At 38.4% G+C, this 27,334-nt stretch overlaps 1 protein-coding gene, 1 long non-coding RNA gene and 1 other non-coding gene across 3 annotated transcripts; 1 reads left to right on the forward strand and 2 right to left on the reverse strand.

Annotated features, from left to right (window-relative positions):
• Positions 1 to 5,311: 5,311 nt before the first annotated feature.
• On the reverse strand, positions 5,312 to 8,647 carry LOC112185820. The gene is made up of 3 exons (XR_002930480.2): positions 8,340 to 8,647; positions 6,827 to 7,248; positions 5,312 to 6,174 (listed from the first exon to the last, which is right to left on the reverse strand). It is a non-coding gene; the product is annotated as an uncharacterized LOC112185820 (transcript).
• A 2,949-nt stretch (positions 8,648 to 11,596) lies between these two features.
• On the forward strand, positions 11,597 to 13,674 carry LOC121051507. Its single transcript, XR_005805913.1, has 2 exons — positions 11,597 to 12,153; positions 13,458 to 13,674. It is a non-coding gene; the product is annotated as an uncharacterized LOC121051507 (long non-coding RNA).
• Positions 13,675 to 20,112: 6,438 nt separating this feature from the next.
• On the reverse strand, positions 20,113 to 20,845 carry LOC112186038 (RING-H2 finger protein ATL2). The gene has a single exon (XM_024324389.2). The coding sequence runs from the start codon at positions 20,843 to 20,845 to the stop codon at positions 20,342 to 20,344; it is 504 nt and encodes a 167-aa protein (XP_024180157.1). The 3' UTR covers positions 20,113 to 20,341.
• Positions 20,846 to 27,334: the final 6,489 nt, after the last annotated feature.

The raw sequence follows: 27,334 nt of genomic DNA on the forward strand, positions 1-27,334 counted from the left end.
CGGTGATCGTTGGTGGTTGTGGGTTGGCTTGGGCTGAGGCCTAGGCCTGAGTTTGGGCCTAATTTTGTCCCGGGCTTATTGGAGGTCATGCTCCTTTATGAGTACATACCTTCTGGAGAGTACATATAGCTCCTTTATTGTCCATTTGGACATAGGAAGATAGGTTTAGACCCGATGATATAGCGTTATATTATGAGGAGGCCCAATAGTGCCTCTTGTTTATATTGTTCATTTTACTTGTAACATTTATTCCGTATGAATGAATTCCACTTGATTAAAAAAAAAAAAAAAAAAAAAAATACGGTGCCACCCCGTTATTAAATTTATTCTCCATTCTAAAAATTCCTTATTTCCGTACCTGTTGGGTTTCAGTTCCCACACCCACTCTGAATTCCAGTTAACATGTATTACCATCTCACTTGAATTATTAATATGCCATAATATTCTTTATTTTAAAAATATAAAATTACAATTAAAACATCATAATATATTAAAGAATTTGACTTTCAAGTATGGGAATAAGGTCATACTCAATAATTATTCATATATTCTAAAATAAATTTCAATTAAATATCGAAAAAGTTCCACAAAACCCTCCCAAGTCAAGGTAGACACATCTTCAGTCCTTTGTGTGCCGGTTCACCACATTTGTGCCTCATCCTGAAGAAGAAACGTAACTATCTTCCTTTTCTTGATCCACATTTGTAATCTTCAGTACTATTAATCATTTCAAAGTAGGTTTCCATGTTCTCGATCCACCGATCAGCCAACATGTAATCTGTACCTCCCTAGAAAGTGACTGCTCCCACTCTAGTAACCTCTCTAGCCAACCTAGATAGGTGAGTAGCATCAACCACCCTAACCACATGAGGAACAGGCTACACAACATGTGGTACCTCCACCACCTCTTCCTCATTCTGATAGAACTCCTTAACAGGAGGGACCTTGCCTCTACCTGTAGCTCTACCCCCCTCCTAGGGGTCTACCTCGGTCTCTAACCCTACCTCTCGGAGGATCATTCACCTAAGGACCATAGCAACACTTGGTTAATATTTTCATAAAACTTAAACACAAGTATAAGTCAAATACAATGACTGCATCAACCTAGACACTAACACAAAGAGGGTACACATCTGCAAACAAAATCCTTTATGTCAAACAAGAATTCAATCCAGTGGTTCCCATTCTTCAAAAGACTCTAACTCAAAAGAAGCTACACAAAGCTCATACGCTTAACTTACGGAGCCAACATATGCTCTGATGACTTAATGTTCAACACAACATCTAACACTCCTACATACTCAATGACTATATCAATACTGAAGAGTATCTGATGGGGATCTGCTGCAGATGGGACATCACTCGAGTAGTATTGATTATCACCAAGTATGTACCTTACGCTCTAATACCAAACTGTCATGCCCTGAATTTAGAATAACTCAACAAATCCCAAACACGATAACTCAACAAATCCCACAAAAATGCTTAGAATTTTTTTTTTCATTTAATCTAAGCCAGAAAACAAATTGAGCCACAAATGTCAATACCAACTTGTTCTCTAGAGTCAAATATTACATTACCAAATGTTTATATAAACTCAAAAGCATCAGAGTAAAATATAAACGCTCACTAGGAGCATACTACAAACAATAGTATGATAACAAAATAGGTTCTAAACCTAACATTGCTGCAACAACAAGCCGCGGTCTCAACCCTTGTTGCCCTGAGTTGCAGGAATAACCCCTACACTATGAAATACTTCACCGAGTTGCAACAACAAACCAGGTAAGGTTTTAAGCTAGTATGAGTAAAACTCAATTGAAATGACTCAAATAAACACATGCTCATAATTTTCTCAACTTATGAATACATTAAAGCAACAACTTTTAACTCCACAAAATCACAATTTCAACTCAAGAAAAATGATCACACAATAACGATTCGTTTTTAAAACTCGATATCCTTACCTCTTAAGGATAACATACATCACTAAAGTGACAAAATCATATCATTGTAACTCACAATTTAAATATGAAATCAAGTCCTTCCTTGGACAATTAAAAAAAAGAATACACTTGAGACTCTCTTTTATATAAAACGCGTATTCATGAGTCATAAGTAACTTCCTTGTTACCCCCATGACATACCACTACTAGCAAAACAACAATTACCCACAGATTAAAGGGTAATAAGATTTTCTCACACGGATTTCAGTGTGTGATGACTTTTACCCATGGTACACGCACAGATTGAGTTACCATGTGGTTTGGAGGGGGGTAATACTCATTTCACACAGATTATTTTGTTCAGGTGAATATTAGACGTGGGCCCCATTATCTTTCCATTAATATAAATTACAGTAATGGAGTGCAGTCCCTGTGAACAACATTATTTCACACGGATTTCTGTGCCAAATATATAAACTATATTTCACATTGATTTATGTGTAAAATGCAATTCATACTGATTTCTGTGTCAAAACCTATAACCTTATTGACACGAATATCTGTGTGAGATTCATGTATCTTAACTTTCACTGATTTCTGTGTGTAATAGTGACAGCATTTAAAAAAAAATATTTCTGCTAATTAATTTGCAACCCAAACATAATAATACTTTTATTTATGTACAATAAATATACTTCAAATATTTACAATCAAGTGAATAAATCCACAACTCAATCAAACATTTTTTTTTTTGACTTTGTCAAGGGGAACCCAAAGGCTTCCTGGGCCCAAGATAAACCCTTTGGCGCATGTGAAATGCTCCAACTGTGCATTGTAGCACAGTGCCTGACTGCCTGGCCACTTTAACAGCTTCAGGGTTCGAACCTAAGTTGGGGAGCACGCCCAACTAAGCAAGAACCACTAGGCCACTTGCAGTGGTTTCAACTCAATCAAACATGAATAAACTTTACATTCATAGCAAGATGTTCTTTACATTCCTAGTATACATTGTTGTTGAAGGTGGAATATCATTAAGATTTCTCCCCTTTAACATAATCCTTGTCCAAGGATGAGCATACATCAAAATGCTTTGAGGACTAACTCAAAGTAGACAAAAACATAACCATCAAACTAGATAATGGTACGTGAAACTAACACTTTTAGTTCAGCTGCGAATCTGGAACAGTTTGAAGCATTTCATGTCGATACACATCATTGATCGATGGCTGAGGATGGAATCAAAATTACATGGTTAAGGCATTGCAACTTTGCAACCACACCCCACCTAGTTGGTGAAACTTAGGCCTGGCATCTGAGCCCGTGACCCGTAAACCCGCCCGAAACTCGCACGGTAAAAGCCCGCACGAGCCCGTCCATTTATTAAATTCGTGCTAAAAAAGCCCGCACGCAAAAAGCCCGTAAATTAACGGGCCTTGCGTGCAAAACCCACTGGAACCCATGGAACCCGTTTACTTCCAAACAAACCTACTTCGAGTCTTCGACCCTTTCCGTCATTCACCAGAACGCAACTCTCTCTCTCTGGAACTCAACCCAATCTGAGCACAGCAACCTCCCATTCATTTCCGTCACCCAAATCCCAACTCTCTCTCTCTCTCTCTCACTCTCTCTCTCTATATCTCTCATCTCTCTCTGCGCGCCCAATTTGTCAAGGTATTGCATGGATCTGTCTTTTGCTTTGGGTTTTCTTTGATTCCTTGCAGTCTTTGTATCTGTGTAAATGATGATCTGGGTTTGCTTCAATTTCTGGATTTGGTAATATGAACAGTCTTTTTCCTGTAACTGACGCCAGAGATAACCCAGAAAGCTTTCTGCTAGACAACGCCAGAACCGGACCTGAAAGCAAAGCAAAGCAAACAAAACTAGATACAGTTGCTTGCACGATCTCTGAAAGCAAAGAAGAATCTCACAATACCCAAAAAAGGTCAGTTTTTTTTCTTCTTCTTCTTTTCTCTACGCGTTTCTGAATCTTTGAGACCCTATTTATGTCCCTTTTGGCACATTTTGCAACATGGGTTTTGGTTTTCTCATACAAATCTCAACTGGGTTCGATCAATACTATGATTTCGGTTATGGGTTTTTGCTGTAATGAAAGAAAGTCTCCGTCTTTGGGTTCTCAGAGTGCTCTGCTAAATCTCAACTGGGTTCTAAGAGTTGCTGTAATGAAAGTTTCCGTTAAAGAAAATGAATTCGATTTCGAATATATATGAGGTTGATTGAAAGCTTTAGGTATTTAGATATGAAAGCTTCAATTTTATACCTCATAAGTAGTTATAAAAAGCTGTTCTTACACAAAACAAAGCAACACATACCTATGACTGAAGATTTGGGAAACCCAATATTGTTTTGTTCTTCAGAACTGGAAAGCCACTCGTAATCTGATATTTCTTGACTAAGCAAGTGTTGAATTTCAGATAGAGAAACAGAGTCGTACTACGTGTTTTGTTTTGTGTGAGTGTTGTGGGGGTGATCAGCATTGACATCCACAACTATATCATAATGTGGGGGCTTTTGACCATTGGAGCAGTGCTAAATTTTCTTGGATGTGGATTGCTTTGGCTTATAGTCTCACAAAAGATTGCTGCTTTGCCTTTGTGGGTGAACTACTCTTCAATCAAGTTTGAATCTTGATCATCAAGTCTGATTTTGGGTTGTTTCCATGTATTGCTTTCCCTTTTTTGTTTCATTCTGATATGTTTTGTCTGATAACCTTGATTACTGAGCTTAATTCATTACTGCATTTTATATTTATGTTTAGCGCTTCTTAAATGAAATTTTTGACTGAGAATACAAAGGCTTTCTGCTTTCACAATTCTATTTGTCAAACCTGTATAAGTTGTTAGGATTCATAAATTCTTGATCCATGTTCTCTGTCCTTGAAAAGGATAGTGCTAGGCATCACACTTGAGTAAGGAGATTTACGAAGGCTGTCGTGGTTGTGAGTCCAAAGGAAAACTAATGTACTGCTTGCTTATACTGCTATCATCAAAACAAGGTCGGAGTTGCTGCATAACACTGAATTTTGTGTATTTACACTTCCTCACTATAGTTTCTAGCCGAACCAAAATTTGTAGTTATATTTTGTGTATTTACACTTCCTCGGTATATATATGTACAGACTATTTTTGCATGGTTGCACCATTCAAAAAGGTTTGAATTATGGCAGTTCCTTTTTCTTCTCAACTCTTGTACCACTCTTGAGGTTTCCACAATTCAGTTATATTTTGCTCGTCTTCATAGTTGTGGTTTATAATTACAAAAAGATAGCTTTGGATGAATCAATGCGGCAAATTTGCACAGGTCCGTGCAAAAATTTCACAAAGTCACCCTGTCAACAATCCAAATAGTTACCAGCAAATGGAAGTTGATTGATTGACCATTTGACAAACACAAAGGAAACTAAAATTGTTGACGGCATTACAGGCATAGAATAGAAGACTTCACTTGGTTAAGTCAAATGGTCTCCTGTGCATGTACAACTATTTTCCACGAGCCTATTCTTCGTGTTCCAACACTGGATCATTCCGACAATTCCATCCAATAATCGTTCTTCCAAATGTGTCCATATATATGCTGATGTGGTCAGTGTCTTACAGATGAGCTCATTGTCTTTCAATATCATATACCCATGTTGCCTGCTCTGTAGGTCGCACACCTTGGCCTCTTCTCTGTCTTTCACTCTTTATGCTTTATCTATCTACTGTTGTGTCTTTCAACACGGATTTTTTTTTTTTTTAAAAATTTAATTTAAAAAAAAAAATTGTTAACGGGTTCCAACGGAAAACCCGCAAACCCGTCGGGTTTAGCCCGCGAAACCCGTTAACTTAACGGGTTTTTACCGGGTCGGCCCGTTAAAAACCCGTCCCGTTAAAAACCCGGCCCGTACCCGCACTATACCCGCCCGTTGCCAGGCCTAGTGAAACTCCTCTTCAAGCTTCTACTACAAATGTAATACTATAATGAGAGGAATATTTTCTTAAAGAAAGCAAGTGAAAAACAACTTTTAAAAGTAATTGAAACTCCAAGCTCACCAGGTTTTTCAAATTGCCAAGCTCGTCTGAAATATTACCATTTATCTTATTACTATAAAGTTCCTTGTCAAGCTCCATATGAGACAGCCATAGGAGATGAGGTTGCACTACTAGGTTCCAACTGCAAGCATGTTTGCCTGTGAACTTCCCTCCAATGAATTATTTGACACTTCCTAGAACTGCATTAATGAGTACAAACGGTTAGAGATCAACCTCATGGTGCATGCATTTGGTTCTTTCCTTTTCTTTTTTCTTTTTTTTTCTCCCTCTTTTTTTTTCATTGGATACAAAACAAAGCTGAAATCACCAATTAGCGAATCCTTGTTTTTTAGGGACATGCAAATTCTGGAATATAGTTACTATATTATGCTGCACTCATTGTCCTCTTTCTGATAGTTAGTTGTGAGTGGCATGCCTAAGTTCATTTTCAGAGATAATTTTCTTTATAGAAAATGCATACCTCCTATAAATGGTACAACCATGATATGCTTAACAATCTAATTATCCTTTTGCAGACATGTAAATAAATTTGAAGTACAATACTAAAGAAACATATAAGTTTGCTGCCTTAGGTGAAGAGCTAACTTGAGTAAAAGTGGCTGAACCAAATTCTCAACTAATCTCAAAAGCACTGTCTGGGAAGACTACACAAGCATCAAGTGCAGGCTTGAGAAACCTTAACATCTATTTCTATAGTCAATAAATCACAATGCTTGGGATGCAACAATTTATCATTAAAGTTCGATCTTTCTTTAGTAGACGAGCATATAAGGAAAAAAGATAGAACAAGGAAGTATATAGAAAGACAATATCTGACAAATTAAAGCATACCAGTATCTGACAGATTTGCAAGCGGGTTATGGTTGGCCGAGAGCATCTAGCACATGCATGAACATTATTCTTTGAAGACGAAACCGGAGGAATAATGTCAGGAACAACCATTTCTTCTGCTCTAACAGCTTCTTCTGATGCGAGTTGAGCAAGCAAACGTACCCTCTCACTCTTCTTAGATGCCTCACTCCATTTTCCAAGTAAAACATAAGCAGGCAAAGGAAGCACAACGAAAACCAAGAACAGGGCAGGTATATCAGCTTCCCTTGGCTCAAGCATGTCCCCACCAGCATACTCATGTCCAATATCCCTCAAAACAAACTAACCCGGAGATGACCTCTTAATGTTAAACAAGTCCAAGTAGGTTGACATTTAATTTCAAAACGCGATAAATCATATTCCACCAGCACCACCACTCAGACCTGTTATATTTTCACCAAAATGTCCAATTGAAAACATAATAATTAGTACTGCATTTTCCATTTTAGAGAGTACTAAAAGCATTCAGATATAAATCAAGCATTGAAAGGCAACTTGATTACATCCAGAGCCTTGAACATTAAATAGTTAAATTAGTCATTTCCAAGTTTTGACTACAATGAAGCAGTATTACCAGCCCAAGTAAGTAGGCTACACTAAACATTTGGATAACAAATAATACCTGAAGCTATGAATCCACATTCAAAATTACCCAACATTCAAGCACGCCCATTATTACAGAATGAAAACCTAAGACAACCCCATTTAAGAAATCCACCCCATTTAATCCTAATTGTTGTTTAGATATCTGACCACCAATGCAGAATATATAAAATGAGAAAAGTAGTTAGCCCCTCAAGAAGGGAAACTCAACAAATTACCATGTTTATTTGCTGTAACCTCTTGACACAATACATGACCATGTTAGAAATGCATGAAAATAATCAAGATGCGAACATGAGCTAATTTCCCCTCAAAATTTCAATAGCAGTTAAGTACAAGTCTGTCAATTAATAATTCCATTCTAAAACCCCAAACCGAGCTTAAGGAGAATTTAATCGAACACCTGGTGTGCAATAAACACCTACTTCCACAAAAATAAACATTTCAAGAGAAAAAATAGTGCATCGATCTCAAAATTCATATTGAAAAAAAAAAAAACGATTCTAGAGTGAAGAGTAAAACAATCATTCAGACTTCACTCTTAACACATACTTTAGGTAAGCAACCAACAAAGATAGCAATGGCAACATCACTGGCCTCACAGAAATTTCAAATAAGCAAATTCCGATTATGATAAAATAAGATAGAGATGTGCCTTTGAATTTGTATATTGCTTTCGATCCTGCGAGAGCTGAATCGTCTTGATAAAATCTCAACTCTTCAGGCGCAGATGAAGCTCTGAGAGAGAGATAAAGTGTAAATCAATTTAATCGAAAATGAATAAGGAAATTTCAAGGTGCTAAGATGCAATATCTGAATACTGAATCAAATTCAGCAGAAGAAAGATGAGAAAACCTAAATCGAAGCATACCTTTGGACTTTCGAATTGCTTGTGAGCTGGTTCGCAAATGGTGAGAGAGACGCTCTCCGGTTGCAGATGCAGAGTCGAACAGGAGGATTTGGAGTGCGAATCTGACTTCCTCGGACTCCGGATTTGAGCTCCTTGTGCTGAAGTAACCTCTTGAGGTAATCGGTGATAGCGGTGGGACGTTGTACGGCATCATCGCGGCTGTGCTGGGGAGGTCGAGAGAGAGACAGAGAGAGCGGGGTTTACCCTTTGACATGAGAGGGTGAGATTTACCTTTTTCCTGTAGTGTTTGATCAATCTGCTAATTAGAAGTAGAATTCTCACGGAAATCCGTGCGAAATACATACACATTTGCAACTGATATCCATGTGTATTTACCTTATTAATTAATAACTATCATTCGATTGTTTAAAATTCTGTAGCCAATTGTTCTTTTCACACGGATTTCCGTGTTAACATTTCATACGGATTTCTGTGTTAACATTTCACACAGATATTCGTGTGTTACTCATTTCATGCAGAAATCTATACTAAAAACTTATTGCAACGGAATTCCGTCTCTCCATAATTCACATAACATAAAAAAATCAACGATTTCTAAATAAACTAATTTATAATACGTACAGAAATCAGTGTGAATTGATATTCACACATATAACCGTGCGAAAATGTTTTAGTTTTCACACATACAACTTTACTGTTGTTTATTTACACGGATTTCCATGTTAACATTTTACACAGATATTCGTGTGTTACTCATTTCACAAAGAAATCTGTACCTAAAACTTATTGTAACGGAAATCCGTCTCTCCATAATTCACATAACATAAAAAATTAACGATTTCTAAATAACATAATTTATAATACATACAGAAATCAGTGTGAATTGATATTCATACAGATAACTGTGTGAAAATGTTTTAGTTTTTACATAGACATCTATTACTGTTATATTGTAACGGAAATCTGTCATTCCATAATTCACATAACATAAAAAATTAATGATTTCTAAATAACATAATTTATAATATATACAGAAATCAGTGTGAATTGATATTCACACAGATAACCGTGTGAAAATCTTTTCGTTTTTACATAGACATATGTTACTGTTGTTTATTCACACGAATTTCCATTGATATTGTTATTGTATAAATTATTGTGGGCCCAATTATGCTCATTTCACACGGTTATCTGTTAATATTTTTATTTCACACGGATATCTGTGGCTTTTAAATACAGTAAATCCTTGTGTTGATATTTTCCTAGTAGTGTACAGTGCCAGACAGACTAGAGCTCTAACTGAATCATAATCATAACCCGACCAAAGGCATGGTTCCCGATAAACCTGCCATTGGTCACTAATATGACCCTTGGTCTCCACTATGACCCTCGACCTCCACAGACCAAAACATTTAAAGAAGTCACTCAAGACCCAAAAATGTTACACCACAACTCAAAGTACTCTTTCAAGACTATAAATCCACAATCACATAATATATTGCTTTCTCGAAAAGAGTAAATTCTCAAAACAATAACATAAATATAATAACAATTATTGTACTCAGCAGAATACCACACCATCAAGATACAAATTTCACGTAAATACACACACACACACGTAGTCATCCTCACAAGAACAAGAATTTGTACCAACTGGGACTTTATTAATTTCTAGAAAATCACAAGAAATTATAACGAAAATCGAGGACATTACACTACCTCTCTCTATATATGGTCCTTGAGTCTTGAACCGCCTTGGATATGACTATGGCCAAAGTAGGAAATTTGCCTCTACATTAGATTAGCTTTTGACACATAAGATTTGGGTGAAGGAGCCTCCCTAGTACCAAACATTCTCATTTATTTTGTTTACACTTTTATTAGTTTCTTTGCATTTTTATTAGTTGCTTTACATTTCATTACCTTTTGTTAATTTAAATTCAACTCTAAAAAAGTGAACTCATCTACTCATTTGTGCACATCCACCTTGAGGCTACAAGTTAGTGGCTTTAAATAGGCTTGGTGTAAGCCAAAACCGAGCATTGCTAAGGTTTGGTGCTTTTGATTAACATTTTTATTTAATTTTCTTTTTCTTTTTTTGCTTTGTGACTCTAATCCGACTATCCAATGATTGTGAGTAAGCTACTAATCCTCGTGGTACGATAATCTTAGGCATAATATTTCTCTATCTTGACAATGACATGTATGCTTGCATAAATGTGCATCAAGTCAAGTAACTTTTGTGAACTCACCGGAAGCCCTTGGAAATCTCTTGTTGGAGTAGTTTTTGTTGTTGGTGATAGTAGCTTTTGTGACATCGTCGGAAATCTCACCTAATTAGTTGTTGGTGACCGTAGCTTTTGTAATCTCGTCGGAGGCAGCCAGAAATCTCACCAAAAGTTGTTGGAAACCTTGCCAGAAGTCACCAGAGGTTGCCAGAAACCTCACTGGAGAGGAGAGAGAGAATGATTGGTGACTTTTTACTCTAGTGGCCTTTTCATAAATATGTTAATTTTTGATATCTAAAACTTTTGACAATTTTTAATGTAGTGGCGTTATGATGGAAAAAAAGAGTTGGTGGCCCTCTGGCTAATTAGCATTAAGTCGGAAACTTGAGGTTGTGAAGTAAGACGTTTTTCAAGGAATAATCGGCAATTCTTCAAGATTCTAGCCACGTTGAGCAAAACTTTGGAATCACTACTACAAGTATGAGCTTGCAAACTTTGACTCTCTGATATGTGGACTTCAAATGGTGATCCTCGAATTTCGTCGAAAATCGTCAAAAATGCTTGTTGAGCCTCACTATTGGAGATTATTCGTCGGTTTGACAATTAGTGTCAAGTGACGTGTTGATGTGGATTGCGAGCACGTTGAAATTTCGAGGAAGAAATTTATTTAGGGGGGTGGAACTGTGATCCCCGGAAAAATGTATCGAGCTTAAGGGAGATCGTATGCGAAATTATTCAACGATCTCGATAAATGTCAAGATGCTCGAGGAAATTTTCAGAAATTTTCATAAAGTGAAATCCTCAATCTAAGAGTTGGATAATAAAGTACACGACACGACGAGTTCATGAGAAGTTTTGGGGAATTTTTCAAACACCCGAAGTGTTTATAATGAATTTCTGAAGTTTGGAAATTATGAAAATTCATTTTAAATAAATAGAATTTGTCCTGATGCGATCTGGGCCGTTAATTAACCACCGCTTGATCTCGGCCGTTGGATTAGACTCAAGTTGGGCTATAAATAGTGGCAGATCAGAGTGAACGACCCAGATGGCTCTGGAGCATTCCAGAGCTCTCGACCCGGATCGACGACCCGACCGGAATTTTTGTTTTGGGCGACGACACGACGGTGGACCACCCACGTTAGTTTCCTCTCTTCATCGCCGATGCGCCGCTGGCCTCAGATAGTCCATTGGATGACGGATGGCGACGGTACGACGTCTAGAAGCTGCTGCAACCTTGGTAGTTTTCCGGCTACAGATTAAGCTGCATGAGGTGAGGAAATCCTTCTCCTCTTCATTCTCTACATCTGGGTATAATCAGTTTTCGAATTCGAATAGGTTCTGATGAGATTGTGTTTTTGGGTGTCGTCGGACCTCACTCCAAATCCGGTTTTCGGCAACGTTTCCGGAGTTTTGAATCGTCTCCCATAGCGATTCTAATCCTGGAACTCAAAGGGGTGATTGTATTGGCTAGGCTGAGTTGACGAACCCAGAATTGATTAAGCTGGAGATGGGCTTGCTGTGTTCGTCCTCCAGGGAGCAGACCTGCAATATGGGTTCTGTTCTTCATCTACTTTGATCACAAGGTTAGTTGGAATTCGTTTTAAGGGTTCTGCGAATTTATTTGCGGCTGGAATTGATTGCATGTGTTTGCATGCTTACAGTGAAATCATGTTTGAGGGAGGTGATTTTGGTTTGTTGTGAATTAAAAAGGAATTGGGATTAGTTGGAAACCTGGACGAGTTGGTAAACTGATAGTGTGTGTCTAGATTGGGTTGTTGCTTTCTGATTGGAATTAAAGGTGATCAAGCTTGATTGTTAATTGGACATGTGAGCTTGAATTGTACGTGGTGATTTCCTCTTGTTTGACTATTGGTCAAGGAAAATTTCCAGGGTAGGCCATGGTATTTTCAATATGGCATAATCATGGTTTTGTTTATCATGGGATCTGGATGCTGAAAGTTACGTCATGAGACTCTGGTATTTAAATAGAAGGCTAATCATGGTTCAAGTTTAATGTTGGGTGCCCTTAGTAATTTTCAGAGTGCACCTAATTGAAAAGGAAATTGTGTTGATTTGAGAAACATCTTGATATGGTCACCAAATCTAAAAAAAAATGATAAATGATAAAATATTCGGTAATTGGGATAATTATCGAATTTTTAGTGTTGGTCAAAAGAATTATTGTTAGTGAGTGGTCAAACATTAGTCAACGTTAGTCAATGCGGTCAAACCTCGGTCAATCCTGGTCAAACCAGGAAGGGTTGGCTTTAAACATTTGTTCGACTGATTAACGTTAGTATGTTGGAATCTAAGATTTCCAGTTACCCGAGGAACTGAAGGTTCGTAAATCTCGGACAACATAAAATGTTAAAGCATCGGAATCTAGGTAGGGGACTCGGGACTCAATCGGTTAGTTGTTTTCCGTTTTGAATTAAATGTTTATGCATATTTGAGTTGCATGGTTTGGTTATTGATGGCTTGAGAGTGAGTGGAACATAGCGATTCCTTGGGCTTCGATCCCCTAAACCTCCGGGGGGGGGGGGGGCGTATGGACGGAATGGTGTCTGACATCCTCTGAAGTGTGACACTATTTCTAGGTGATATGGCATAAGTGGACACTCTCACTACGCTTACCTGGTGATAATTTTATTTGATGTAAGGCCATGTAGTTGGTCCATGAGACCGACCATCAGGTATTATGCATTTCTTTGAGTTTCGTGCATTGGATTTTGAGTCCGAAAGATATTTAAAGTTTGTCGTTCTTTAAAGAAATGGTTTTACTTTTTCATACTGGGATCCCAAATTATTATCTTATATGTCAGTTTTCAAACCTAGTCGGGTGAAGCCCCTAGTGAGTAGGGAGGACGAAAGCTCACCCCTACAATAGTGTGGTTGCAGGTACTGTGCACTGGAAACGAGATTGGAGCAGATGGAGCTTGGTGTGCAGATTTCAATAGAAGTCAGGTTCTGGCCTTTATTCCTCGGTTGTTTGCAACGTTAAGTCCTGGACGAGCATTTGAATTTAAAGTTTTAGAAAGGTTTTCACCTCAAAATAATTGAAAAGCTTTTGTTGCGAATTTTTGTCAAAATTTATTACGAACAAATGCTTAGCGACTTTCTAGAATGTAAATTGAATTTTTGGTTTATGTTTTAGAGACTCGCGGAACTGTGACGTACTCAAGCTGGTGAGGTGCAGTTTGGGGCGTTACAATAGGCCCCTACCACACCTACCTATATTTTATCCTCGCCCTTCAAATTAGGGATGAGGGGTTTTGTCAAGTACAAACACTTCCTGAACCCTAGGGAGATTTGACCTAGTAGTAGAGTGAAGTGGGCCCTATAGTAGAGCCCAAGCCCATCACTTTCCTCCTGCATTGTCCTTGTCTGGCCCATTATAGCAATGATGAGCCCATTCCCAAGAAACATAAGCATAGGCCCAATAGTTTGACCTAGCTCAATTGGGTCCAAACCCAATTTCACGAAGGCATCAGCGCCGGTGCCACAGTCCCCGGCATCACCGTTGCTGGAAATCACGCCACCCATCACACTGCCAAAGACCAGCCTAGCCATCTGATACCACCAGGCAACCATTATCGAAATTGATTTGGACACCCAGATTGAGCAACTTGTCTCCATCAGCTCTGCCATCTCAGGCTGCTTCGATCAAGCTTCGCCGGACATCACTCCTGCCAGCAGCTCCATCCCAACTCTGACGCCCACTCGAGCCTTATACAACGACGGTATAATGCGGTCATACCAAGACAGATGGAGATCGGGCCGCCACCAATCAGGCCACCACCCAGTAGACCACCACCCCAATTTCAGGTCGCCGTTGAGCAGAAAATTGCTGGTCGTTACCATCCATAGACGGTCTGCTATCGCCGTCCCTATGAGCGAAGCCGCAAAAACTATGCCCCGCCTTTGTGCGTCTCCGTTGCCCATCCCTTTTTCGATCGTTCTTGACCAAACTTCCAGCGGCCCTGGGTCATCGCTGTCAACCCCAATCCGAAAAGAAGGATAAAGAGATCGGGAAAAATAGAGCGGTCCATACTTAAAGCTAGATTCGCCTTCCTTTGTTAAGAGTGGACGAAGTCGTCCTTGAGATTCAACACAGCCGGAACCGTTGTGCTTGGCACCGCCCTAGGGGAACAGTGTTAGGGTGAGCACAAAGAGGAGCGCTCTTAGAGAGAGATTAGGGTTTGCCTTTATTTTAATTTCTAGAACAGTAAAACTATCTAAAGTGTATATTTTGGGTCGATAAATATGGCTTGAATCCAAAATCATAGGGAAAATTATGTATAGAACTAAATTTTTAATCAAATTATATATATAGATGAGGTTCCAAATTTAAATTCCTATTGTTTAAGATAACAATATTGATAAAGAAATTAGTAAGGACTTTGATGACAATGATGATAAAGAAAATTAGTAAGGACTTTGATGAAATGATGATCGGTAGTTTGGTCGATGAGTTTGATCACACACCCCTTTAATTTGGGGGGCCATAGACATTGGGAGAGGATCTTTTCTTGAGCATATTTCTCTCCTAACCTCCCTAAGCTTTCATAGAGATCAAGACGTGCCAATTATCAGATCCAATGGTCTTCAGAAAAGCTAGCTTTGTCTTTTTCTATTCTTTATCTTATTCTTCTCTTCCTTCCAACTTCCAAGCCTGCCGAAGTGCTGCTACTAGGCCTGGGCACGGTCCTAGCCCGGCACCTAATTTGCAAGGCCTGGGATCGAGCTCGAATTTTTCGAGTCGGGCTCAAATTTCGTTTTTAAGTTTCAGGGACCGGAAAAGCTAGGACCGAAAAAAACCGAGCCGGTCCTCGGGGTTTTTAGGGCCCAAAAGACTAAAAAAAAAAAACAGATCTATTCTCAGATCTTGCTCCAAACCCATTCCTCCGCCCTCCAAACTTCCAAAGCCACCATTGAGAGAGAGAGAGAGAGAGAGAGAGAGAGAGAGATTTTGGGGTTGAGTAACGATAAAAGAAGAATTAGGAATTTCTCTACAATTGATCTAATGGGGAAGGACTAGGGCTGTCACTTGGTCGGTTCGAATCGGTTATAGGTATTATCAACTTCAAAACCAAATCTTTTGGTTTAAAAAATGAGTTACCAATTACAAACCAAAATTTTCGGTTGTTAATTATATCTACCAACTTCGGTATTTCGGTTTTCGGTATTACCAACTTTAGAACAACTAATTCTTTATAATATAAATTAGAATGAACAAAACTAGGTTTTTGAATTTTATAGTCATAAACTTTGTATTCATCTACTAATTATAGCTTTCTTTTGTATATATGACATCAAGTTTTAGCAATTTTCAATAAAACTAGGTTATTTAACCATCATTGACTAGGTTACTTAAAATACATATTAATGTAGTATATGTAGTAATGTTCATACTATTGTAAAAGTTTTTATGTTTATTTCTTAATATACATGTATGTGTATTGAAAACTGTAGTATATAAATTTAATATTCAGATAATCGGTAGATTTGGTATTTACCAAAACTAAACCAACTTTTTTGGTAATTTTCGATTTCGGTTTTATTGGCCTCGGTTACCAAAAAGTCGGTTTACCAAACCTAAAACATCGGTTGGTATTCGGTCGGTTTGGTAATTACCAAACTAAGTGGCAGCCCTAGGAAGGACTGAAGGAGGGCTAGGGAGAGAAGGGAAAAGAAAAGAAAAAAGACAATGGAGGCGTTTAGGGAAAAGCATAAGAAGAAGATAAGAAGAGAGAAGAAAAAAACAAAAAAGAAAGAAGGGGGGACTGGAAAGGGACGAGAAACTGAAAAGAAAGAGGAAAGAGGAAAGAAGAAAGAAGAAAGAGTCCAGAAAGAGGAGGGGTGGGACCCGGGGATAGTTAGAGTAGAGAAGAATCTCGAGGAGAAGAATGTGGAGAGAGAAGGAGGAAAAGAAAAAGGAGTAGGAAGACTAATAAAACATACAAAAAATATTTATTAATTAATAGTAAAAAATATTTATTAATTAATAGTTGGGCCCAACGGACTTTATCATATTTCAAAGGGAAAATTTTAAGAATAGTACACCAACTAAGGCTCACTATACATTTGTGTACACGAAGTTACAAATTATGAACTTTGGTACACCAAATGTAAAGCCCGACCTATTATATAGAAATGACGTCAATGACGCCGTTAGTTTCAATGCCACTTGGCATAATTTGAGGGGTAATTTGGTCTCTTCAGGTTTTTACTCTGAGCACCCCTTCTCTCTCTCTCTCTCTCTCTCTCTCTCTTTATGGGCACCCATCTCTCTTTCCCCCTCCCAATCCCGATCACCTTTGCAATTCCAACTATTACCATTAATCCACACCATTCAATTCTCAAGCTTCTCCACCGAAACATCTAATCCCAATCCCGGTGTTCACCTTCAAAGGCCTAATCCAGGCTATGCTCCTGGAACACTCATCCGGGGGCGGCGCAATCACCCTGAACTTCTCCTCAGCCAAATCAAACCTCAAAATCACACACCTAGCGGTTTGATGTTCCTCAACCAGCCAATACAGCCCACCATTCACCTTAGTAGCCTGAAAAATATGCTCAATGAAATAAGGATGTGTGTCCTCATCTGAGCTGAGTGTTGGTTTTGAGATTAGATTGGAATAATGATCGGTTTCGCTCCAGATGAGATTTGATGAAGTTGGGATCTATGAGCAGAGAGCCCCATTGCTTGCACACGCACTTGAATCGAACCAAAGACTTCGCCGGCAGCCGTTTCAGGATGTCGATGATGATATCTGGAATCTCCAGTTTCAGGTTCTGGGTTGTTATTGTTTCATCTTCTTCTCTTGCATCAAACATGTTTGGTTTATCACTCGATTCGGGTTTTGGGTTTGGTTCAGGGTCGATACATCTCCATCTTCTTCTTCTTGCAGAGGCGTCGGCTTCTGGGTTTTTTTTTTTCTTTCTCGGCGGTGGTTGCGGAGGCTGTGGTAACTATCCGGACATCACAGAGCAGAGCTCTGCCTCTGAGACTCTTGTCATGGGTGTCGTGGGAACACAGAAACTGAACTATGGACGGCCTGAGGCTGGTGTGGCTATCGACGGAGGCTCCGGTGGCTGCAAGTGTGTCAACTGCACCTACAACCTTGCAATTGCAAGTGAGCGAGGTCTTGAAGCTTTAATGGAGTCTGGTGCTTGAAGAAGAAAAGCTTGATAGTAATAGCTCTATAATAGCTTGTCTGTGTGTTTGGCTCTGTATCTCAATTTTGAAGGTGTTTTTTAGAATTATGTTTCATAATAAAGTAGTTGTTTGTGCAGATCTAAAGTCATGGACTCATGGCTCCTTCTGGGTTGTTGTTGTTTCATATTGTTCTCTTCGATTAGACATGTTTTGGGTATGTGGAAACTAGAAAGAGAGTGAGAGGGTAGAGAGAGAGAGAATGGATATATATATTTTTTTGGATCCAAAAGAAGAGTCAGAGAGTGTGTGAGAGTACTAAATTACCCTTTGACAAATGAATAATGACATAAGAGTTAATGACGTCATTAACGTCGTGTACGGATAGTGGGTCGGACTTTAAATTTGGTGTACCAAAGTTCATAATTTGTAACTTTGTGTATACAAGTGCATAGTGGGCTTTAGTTGGTGTACTGTTTTTAAAATTTTCCCTATTTCAAAACCTTGGACCGGGACCGGACTGGGTTTGAGCCTGTTTGGACCGGACCAGAGAATATTACCAATTTTTTTTTTTGCAAACCCGGACCAAACAGGGCTGTCCGGGCCGGTTTTTCGGGCTTACAGGCTTTTTCGCCCACCCTTAGCTGCTACTCTCTCTTTCTCCCTTATTCTTCTTTTACTTCTTCACTCAACCTCAATTCCCCAATACATACTACACCTGCTAATCAAGTGGTTTTCATTAAATTTGATTTTCTGAAAATAAAATAACAAGACCAATTTAATGGTTATGATTGGTCCCAAGAGTGCTTGAAGAGAGAAAATTCAAGTATAAATAAATGAAATTTTGCAGGGAAGAATAAACTGCACTCGTGAGCTGATCTCCTTCTTTCTCGCACTCATGAGCTTCACTTCCTCTCTCATAGCCAATCTTGGTAGCCTTAGCTTAAACCTAGAAAAACCCATTTCAAATTTCTTATTTTTTTTCATTTGATTATGATTTTTGATGTAAAAGCATGGATACACCGATTACCCACACCTTGTTCACTTGCTTTTGGCTTTGGTTTATTTAAGTGGCAGATCCAGGATGCAAATTTGGGGTGGTCTATGCTTTAAGATTTTTTTTTTGTTTTTGATAATACTTTCAAGAATTTTAAGAGTAGGTTTTATAAGAAATTTTAAAGAAGTATTAATAGAAAATCTTATAACTAAAGACAAAAAAGGTTGAAGAAAATGGGAAAAGAGAAAAAAAAACAATATTTGCTTTTAAGGAAGAAATTTTTAAGAAATACCGATAGAATATTGTAATAAAAGAAAAAAAAGAAAGGAAGAGAAAAAGGGAGGAGAAAATGGGGGAAAGAGGGGAAAAAAAAAGGATTATACTTCGCTGACAAGGTATGGTCAGCTTTGGCTGACCATATCCACTAACTGGATGACATGTGTCCTTCTAAACCAATTAAGTCTTCCTCACGCGCTCGATCTTGGTGTGATGCCAGTCGCGATGTTGAGCCGCGAGACATCGAACCCGTTTGTGGCGCTGTGCTTCAAAATCCGTTCTCCCGGGTAACGGCATCGACCTCAATGGAGGTGGAGGAATCGTAGTCCTTCTGTGAAGCAGGGAATAGTACTCTGAAGGAGGATTTGCCTTTGCCGGAGACGTGCCGTTTCCTGAAACAAGTATGGAGGGATCTCGATCCGTGGCATAGGCTTTGATTGAGAGGGTGGGGAAGGCGGTGGTGGTGACTGGAAACCGACGATGGGGAGTGGAGAAGGGGTTGAGGAGGAGGAAACTCATTGAGGATGGTCAAGTTGGAGAAGAGGGAGACGGAGTACATGCAGGAAGAGGAAGGAGGAGAACAGAAAGAGAGGCAAGAGGCAAGAGGCAAAAAGACAAGTGTTGGATTGGGAGTGTGACACGCAGAGGTTGGTTAGGAAGGGCTGCCCAGCCCTGGTCAGCCATGTATTGTCCAAAAAAAAAACAGGAACAAAAGAATAAAAAAGAAGATGAACATGGGAGAACAGGGAATTAAACCATGGTCAAGAGCCAAATAAGTTTAATGCTTTGCCAATTGAACCAACAATCGTTTCTTTAGGAGGCAGCACCTGTATTGCATAAAATATTTATTCAAATCTGGGTTGGGCTACCCCAACCAGCCACTGGAGTAGATACGCCCCTGGTTTATCTTTGCACCGGAAGAAGATGAGAAAGACAAGAGAGACTGGGCGAGATTTACAAAAATTTTAAGGGGAATTTTTATAAAATCAGTAATTTTTAGGTTGAGGGAGATAATTAGACTATTGGATATGATAATTGACACTTATTTTGATCTCTGCAAAAGTTTAAGTAGGTTAGGAGAGAAATGTGCTTAGGAGAGGATATGGATCCATAGACATACAGACATTACCGAATTGCAAACATATCAATGGTTACCTAATTAATTACCTGATTTTTGAAAAGTGCGTTTTTGACGTTCTAGTGATCTTAACATGGAAGAGTTATTTGTTACTGCAGAATCATGTAATCGAAACTATACAATGGAGGGAGATACCTAGAACCTTTAGCATTTGATAAACCAAAATGAGAAATTAACAAAGAAAAGAAAAGAGGATTTTAACAGCTAGATTATTGAGATGGTTGTTAAGGTCAATGATGGGCTGATATCTACAGAGACCTCCGACTTCCGGCCTGGTGTAAATGCACCTTCATCAGGCAACTGATCAATCACCGTCCGACAGATGGGGCAATCAGAGTGAGAGTAGAGCCACATGTCTATACAAGGCGCGTGGAATGTGTGCTTGCATTTTGGCAGTTGCCTCACAAATTCCTCATTCTGTAAACCTCTTAAGCACACCACGCATTCATTTTGATCAGAATTCTCTTCTTCGTGATTTGGATCATCACTCAATTCTTTCTTGTAGTTGAATGTGATCACATCCGGCTTCAGTTTCTGGTAACTAAAGTACTTCTCCTTGGCTGGGTCCTCCTGCTGGCTTAATGTTGGAGCAGATAGTATTTGCCTACCATATAAGTACCATGCTACGGTAAATACAATGTAAATTACAAAGCAAATGAGTATCACCCCTAAGATCATAATGCCAGAAAAAAGCAACGATATTGACATGGCTTTAACTCTCTTGCTGACAATACTGATTAATATTGTTTGATCGATCTTTAGGGCTTCAAAGAGGACTTATATATATAGTAGCTAAGCTAAAGAGTGGTAGTTGAGGTTTCGGATAATTGATCAAATTAGCACAACGACATAAAAGGTTTTTTTTTTTTTTTAATCAAGCCCCTGGGGCGAAAACGACGACAGACAAGTTGGTTTCTCTTGTTAATTAAATATCAAGGAACCAGCCTCTCCGAGGTTCATTATTGTTGAGGTTTACTATGATACTTATTTTGTGGGTTGTTGGATAAATTTAGTTACAAAAGCATCTCCAAACTGCATGGAATTTGAAATGACACCTTGTTGCTTCCTAATGTCAAATACATCTTTATGCATATAGGGTTAGTTGTGTAATTTACTCATTTTTATTTTCATCATAGTTAATTTAAGAGAAAAATGCACCATCAGTACCTCAATTCTTGTGCACCGGCCAAGTTGATTCATCCGGACTCTCAATTGTATCAATGTGATACCTGAACTCATATTTTGCTATCAACGAGGTACTTCTGTCAAATTTCTTAAACGGGAACGTTAAAAAAGTCACGTGCCGATCACATTTGCCCAAAAAAAGGGCAAATACGTCTTTTTACCCAAATGCAGCCCAATTTTATTTATTTTTTACACAATTTTCTCTCTCCTCCTCTTCTTCTTCTTCCTCCTCCTCCTCCTCTGTTTAGTCGTTCAGTCGACGAAAGCCTCTGCTTCCCCATCATCGCCGCCGCCGCCGTAAGCGACGAATTGGGCCTTTTGGGCTGCGGCTCCTTCTCCTTCTCCTTCTCCTTCTTCTCCACCTTCTTCCTCCTCCTGGGCCTCATATCGCCATCTGATTCATCCGACGACGTTGGAAACCCGCGGCGGGTCCAGTCCTCTTCCTCGCCGTCGTCGTAGTACCCTAGGCCGTCGTCGTCCTTGATGAAGTCCCCGAACTCTTCGCGGCGCTTGGCGATGATCGAGTCGTATTCGTCCTCGTCGACCGTGTCGTAGATCGGCTTCTCCATCTTGATCTGGAACCGGCCCTTGGCGTTTTCTGCCGGTACAGGTTGCCAGTACGTTGCCGCCTCCGCCCCGCCAGAGCCTCGAGTTCGCCGTCAAGTCGCTGTAACTAATTTCTGGGCAAGCATTGATTAATGGGTTTTTGATCTAGCTCCTAAGGAAAGAAAGCATAAAGCTTGAGTCTATGTTTAACAGATGGTGTTTTGATTTTGAATGATGTTAAATGCGAATTGATTGGACAATATATTGTTTTCCAGATTTGGTTTTGGTTTGTTATTGAATTTCAATTTTGGTCAAGACTTGCAAGTGGAATTACTACAATTTAATTTGAAGCTATGAGATTTTTGGGATAGTGGAGCACCTGCATCTGTTTGTGTCTGGTTTACAATGGCAATGCATTCATACCATCTGCATTCTGGGCCCTTTTCTTTATCTTCTTCAACCTCACTTTCCCTAATTGATTTGCTTCGTACCCTGTTGAAGGTTTGTGTACAATTTGTTGGGTTTTGGTTGTGATTAGAGAATTGGGTTTTGGCAATTTGTTGGGTTTTGGTTGTGATTAGAGAACTGGGTTTTGGTTTAATGGAGCATTGCTTTAGTAAAGTTTGGAACTTTAGATTGAGCTGAAATCGAAATCGCATTGAACATTTTGTATGCTTAAACTTAGAGCTGAGGTAGTGGAGGTCGGAGAGGCAGGCGGTTTTGGAAAATGACGACGGAGGGAATAGTGGTCATCCCCTATGGAAAATGGCGGGAAATCAAGGTGTGGTAGAGTCTAGGGTCATTTAAGTCATTTCATGGCATTTTTGGGGTCCACATGTTTGCCACGTCAGACATCTGACGGAGCCGTCAGTGAAATGTGATGGAAGTATCTCGTTGATAGCAAAACATGGGTTTAGGTATCACATTGATAGAATTGAGAGTCCGGGTACCAACTTGGCCGATGCACAAGAGTTGAGGCAATGATGGTGCATTTTTCTCTTAATTTAATCGGATGGTGAAACCAAAATGCAAAGTAATTGCTTCCAAGTCACCCAAGATAACAGCTAAGCCTTGCCTAAACACATATTATAATCATATGAGCAATCTGACTAGAGAGAAATATACAAACAGTACCTGAACTAAGGCTTACTCTTAACTTCAGTACCTGATTATGCAAAACTATCACTTTGGTACCCCAAGTTTGAAGCCCGACCCAATAAGAGTACACACAGTCTATAAAGGCGTTAAGTGCCAAGTCACGTGGCAAACTATGAGGGGTAATTGAGTCATTTAGTTACCTATCTATCTCACCACACCTATCTATCTTCTTCATCTTTCTCTGCATAGACCCATTTTCTTCCTTCACAAAAACAGTAGCTAACCAACCTCTTCCTCACTCTCATTCTCTCTAGCTTCTAACACACCACCACCTCCTCATCCCTCACTCTTCTATCATTTGTTCATCGCTAACTAAATCTTTATAATCAACCGGTGTCACTCTCCCTGGTGAACAAAGCCATTTGTAATTTGAACCATAAGATCATGATTCGGTCGGGTTCTCCATCCCTGCAATCACGTCACTGTTGGTTTCAAAGCACATGCATATAAAAAAAGTTGATAAACTTTATCCTTAAAACCAGTCCTCTTGTTCTGGGCTTATATGCGATACGATACGATACGTGGATACATTTTTTTCTTTCAAAAAAACAGTATACGATACGTTTTGGACACATTTATAAAATAATATGTAATATATATAGTGTTAATAAATATATTTGATGAATATTGCATATAAAATGATGGAATTGCAATGAAACAACCAATTGAAAGACATAATATTCAAACAATCAAACAAAACATAAGTCAAAGGATCAAATTACTTAACAAATAGTTCAAGTAACATAAATTAAAACTAAGTTCAAGCACAAACAAGCTTCCAAAACTTGCACAACTTCAATCAACTTCATCCTCATCATCAAAGATTACACCCTCCAATTCTGGTTCATCAAGAGAGAGGTTGGCAACCTCAAGAATGCCTCCATTAACCGTATCCATTGAGGTTGGCAAACTAGATGGTTGCTGCCAACTTGCCAAGACTTAATTCACCATTCGTGTATTCCATTAATAACAAACCATACTCCAACATGTGATATAAGGATAATTCATACTCCAAGATGTGATATAAGGATAATTCATACTCCAAAACGTAATTGATTCCAAACCTACTGGCCTACTCACTATAATTGATATAAGATGTTGGACAAATCTGAACATACCTTTAATAATAGCCCATGCACAGAAGTGACAGAACAACCTTCAACTCTTCAAGCTTCAACCCTTCAACCCACACTCCCACAGATCAGCTTCAACCTTCAAGGCTTTCAATTCAGAAATACCCATCCTCATCGTTTGTTCTATGACAAAGCCGCGAGGCGCGAAGAAGCAACGAACATAGATGCAAAGATAGTCTTCAGAGAACTCAACCTTCAAGGCTTCAACCCACAGATATTAAAGCTTCAAGCTTTCGAACTGAACATACCCACTAGCTTCAAGCTTTCGATCTGAACATACCCAGTGATTACCCATTAGCTGCGAAGTGCGAACTCGGGAAGAAGCAACGAACAGAGAGGGACGCCGCAAAGAAGCAACTCACAAAGAGTCAGAGATGCAAAGAGAGAACTGAATCTGATCGAAGCTCAGTGCGGCTTCGTGTGTATCAGGTTTAAATTGATAGGAAATTATCCAAAATACCCCAAAACGTATCCAAAATTATTTTAAACCGTATCCAAGACGTATCAACAAAGTTAAGTGATGCTAAATAGTCAATGATACGTTTTTAAGGTCTTAGATACGTACCCAATCCGTATCCGATACTGATACGATACACCATAGTCATATTTTTGAAGTATCCATGCTTCATAGACCCTACACAGTGAGTGAGTGAGAAATCTCTCAAAATCTGAGATTGTGGGAATGGAGATTTGGAAACAACTAGTGCTACTGCCTTCTGGTTGTTCTTGTCTTTATGGGTTCTGGGATTGAGCAGTGGTGCGTTACCATCTTATTCTTTTCCGACAATCTACAACTTCGGCGACTCGAACTCCTACATCGGCGGGACATCAGCTGTATTTGAATCGATTCAGCTACAAATTATGGGCATGGTGCAAATTTTTCCACTGGAGGATCGACAATTAGAAGGTCAAATGACTTCGCCGAGTTCACTCACTTCTTCCAGTCGAAGTTCTCGTCGGAGAACCAATTGAGATCCAGCATCATGGTTCCGGCTTGGGAGGCCATAGGATGACGATGATGAAACTAAACTGCACGTGAGAGGCACAAGACTTGGATTAAGATGGAGTGACCAAAATATCCCTCAAAATACGACATGTACCATTGTTGGATCGGGCTTCAAACGGGGTACTAAAGTGATAGTTTTGCATAGTCGGGTACTGAAGTTAAGAGTGAGCCTTAGTTCGAAGACTGTTTGTATATTTTTCTCATCTGAATATAAAGAACAAGTTGTAAATACAACTATTGCTAAATATGTTCCTTTTCGATCTCTTGCAAGGTTTCTCCCCATTTTATAGGAATTAGCCATCGCCAATTTTGGTTTTTTGGTTAATTTTGATTTAGGGGGGTGTATTGTACATGTAATTAGTGGAACTTTTAAATAAATCTATGGAATTTAAAAGTCTGGGTGTATTCAATATAGACTTTTAATAGTCCATGAAAGTCTTGAGGTATTCAATTAGGATTTTTAAAGACTTCATGAATTCCATCAAAATCTAGGGGTATTCAATTAGGACTTTTAAAAATGAATAAAAGTACAGAGGTATTCAAAATATCATTCATACTTATGGAATTAGAAAATCATGGATAATCATGGACTTTGTAGTGTCAACTATACATACCAAACTCCAATAATTTTCCAGCCTTCAGACCAAAGATTTCAAAAAGTCTATCAAAGTTTCCTCTTCAAAAAAAAAAAAAATTATCAAAGTTATTCTCTCTACGCAAGGAAGAAGTTTGTCTTTCATCATCTCTCTCTTAATTTTTTGTCTTTTCTCTAATCTTTTATGATATCAACCTTTTTTGATACCCAACATGTTCATTGTAGTTGTTGAATGTGATTTTTTTTTTTTTTCAATTGTGATACTTCAAACCCTAATAGCAATCAAAATGATTTATGAAACCCTAAAACTCAAATATTGTGGTTTACCCTAAGACCTTGAACCGTACTAACTTTTATTTTATTAATTAATTATTCTCATTAATTTGAATTTATATTATGGTTCAAAAAAAGGTTGAACAATTGAATTTAAATTGATTGATTATAGATCAAGACATTGACCAATATTGCTACAATATATGTTAATCGGTGAAAACAAAATTGATGAGAATAATTAACCATAAATATCAAGTGATCTATATTGTATATTTATGTTGTTGGGAGATTAGGAATGAGAACAAACTCGCTAGACAGACTAACAATCATTTATTTGAGTAATTTCTATTAGAAGATACTAGAACATTGAAGTATATAGAGGGTTTAGGCAGACTAACAATCATTTATTTGAGTAATTTCTATTAGAAGATACTAGAACATTGAAGTAAATGATTGTATATTTATGTTGTTGGGAGATTAGGAATGAGAACAAACTCGCTAGACAGACTAACAATCATTTATTTGAGTAATTTCTATTAGAAGATACTAGAACATTGAAGTATATAGAGGGTTTAGGCAGACTAACAATCATTTATTTGAGTAATTTCTATTAGAAGATACTAGAACATTGAAGTAAATGATTGTATATTTATGTTGTTGGGAGATTAGGAATGAGAACAAACTCGCTAGACAGACTAACAATCATTTATTTGAGTAATTTCTATTAGAAGAGACAACAAGTTATTATTTTGTTTTGTGTTTGGGCTGCATTTGTTTTTTTGTTTTTTGTTTTTTTTGTTTTGTACATCTTAGGAAATCTGTAGAAGTCATTCATAATAAACTATATAGATTTTCATGAATCAATAAAAGTCTGTTGCTAAAATCAATGGTTTTAATAAATCCATGATGGTCTATCAACTTTTTAAAGAGTCTGTGGACTTTTCAAAAAGTCTATCATTTTAAAAAAGTCTACACAAATCCAAATACAATACACCCCCCTTAGTAAAGCTCAGAAGAAGACTGAGTAACCCGTTATATATTGAGACAGAAAATGAATGTTTTCAATGCCATTTAAGCCACACATGAGGAGGTCAACTATATATATAGGACATAATTGAAGGAGAGATCGATGATTCCTATAATTAAAGGCCAATATTATCTTGATGAAACATTTGGCCTTGTGACATGAAGATGTGGATTATATAAACAGGGTTGTCTATGAAATTAATTATAGATTAAGTTGCAGAATATAAATTTTTCGCATTGATCATTCGATGGTCGCCTTATGCTATTTTTTGTCA

This window comes from Rosa chinensis, chromosome 2 (genome assembly GCF_002994745.2).
Source record: "Rosa chinensis cultivar Old Blush chromosome 2, RchiOBHm-V2, whole genome shotgun sequence".
Lineage (NCBI taxonomy): Eukaryota > Viridiplantae > Streptophyta > Magnoliopsida > Rosales > Rosaceae > Rosa > Rosa chinensis.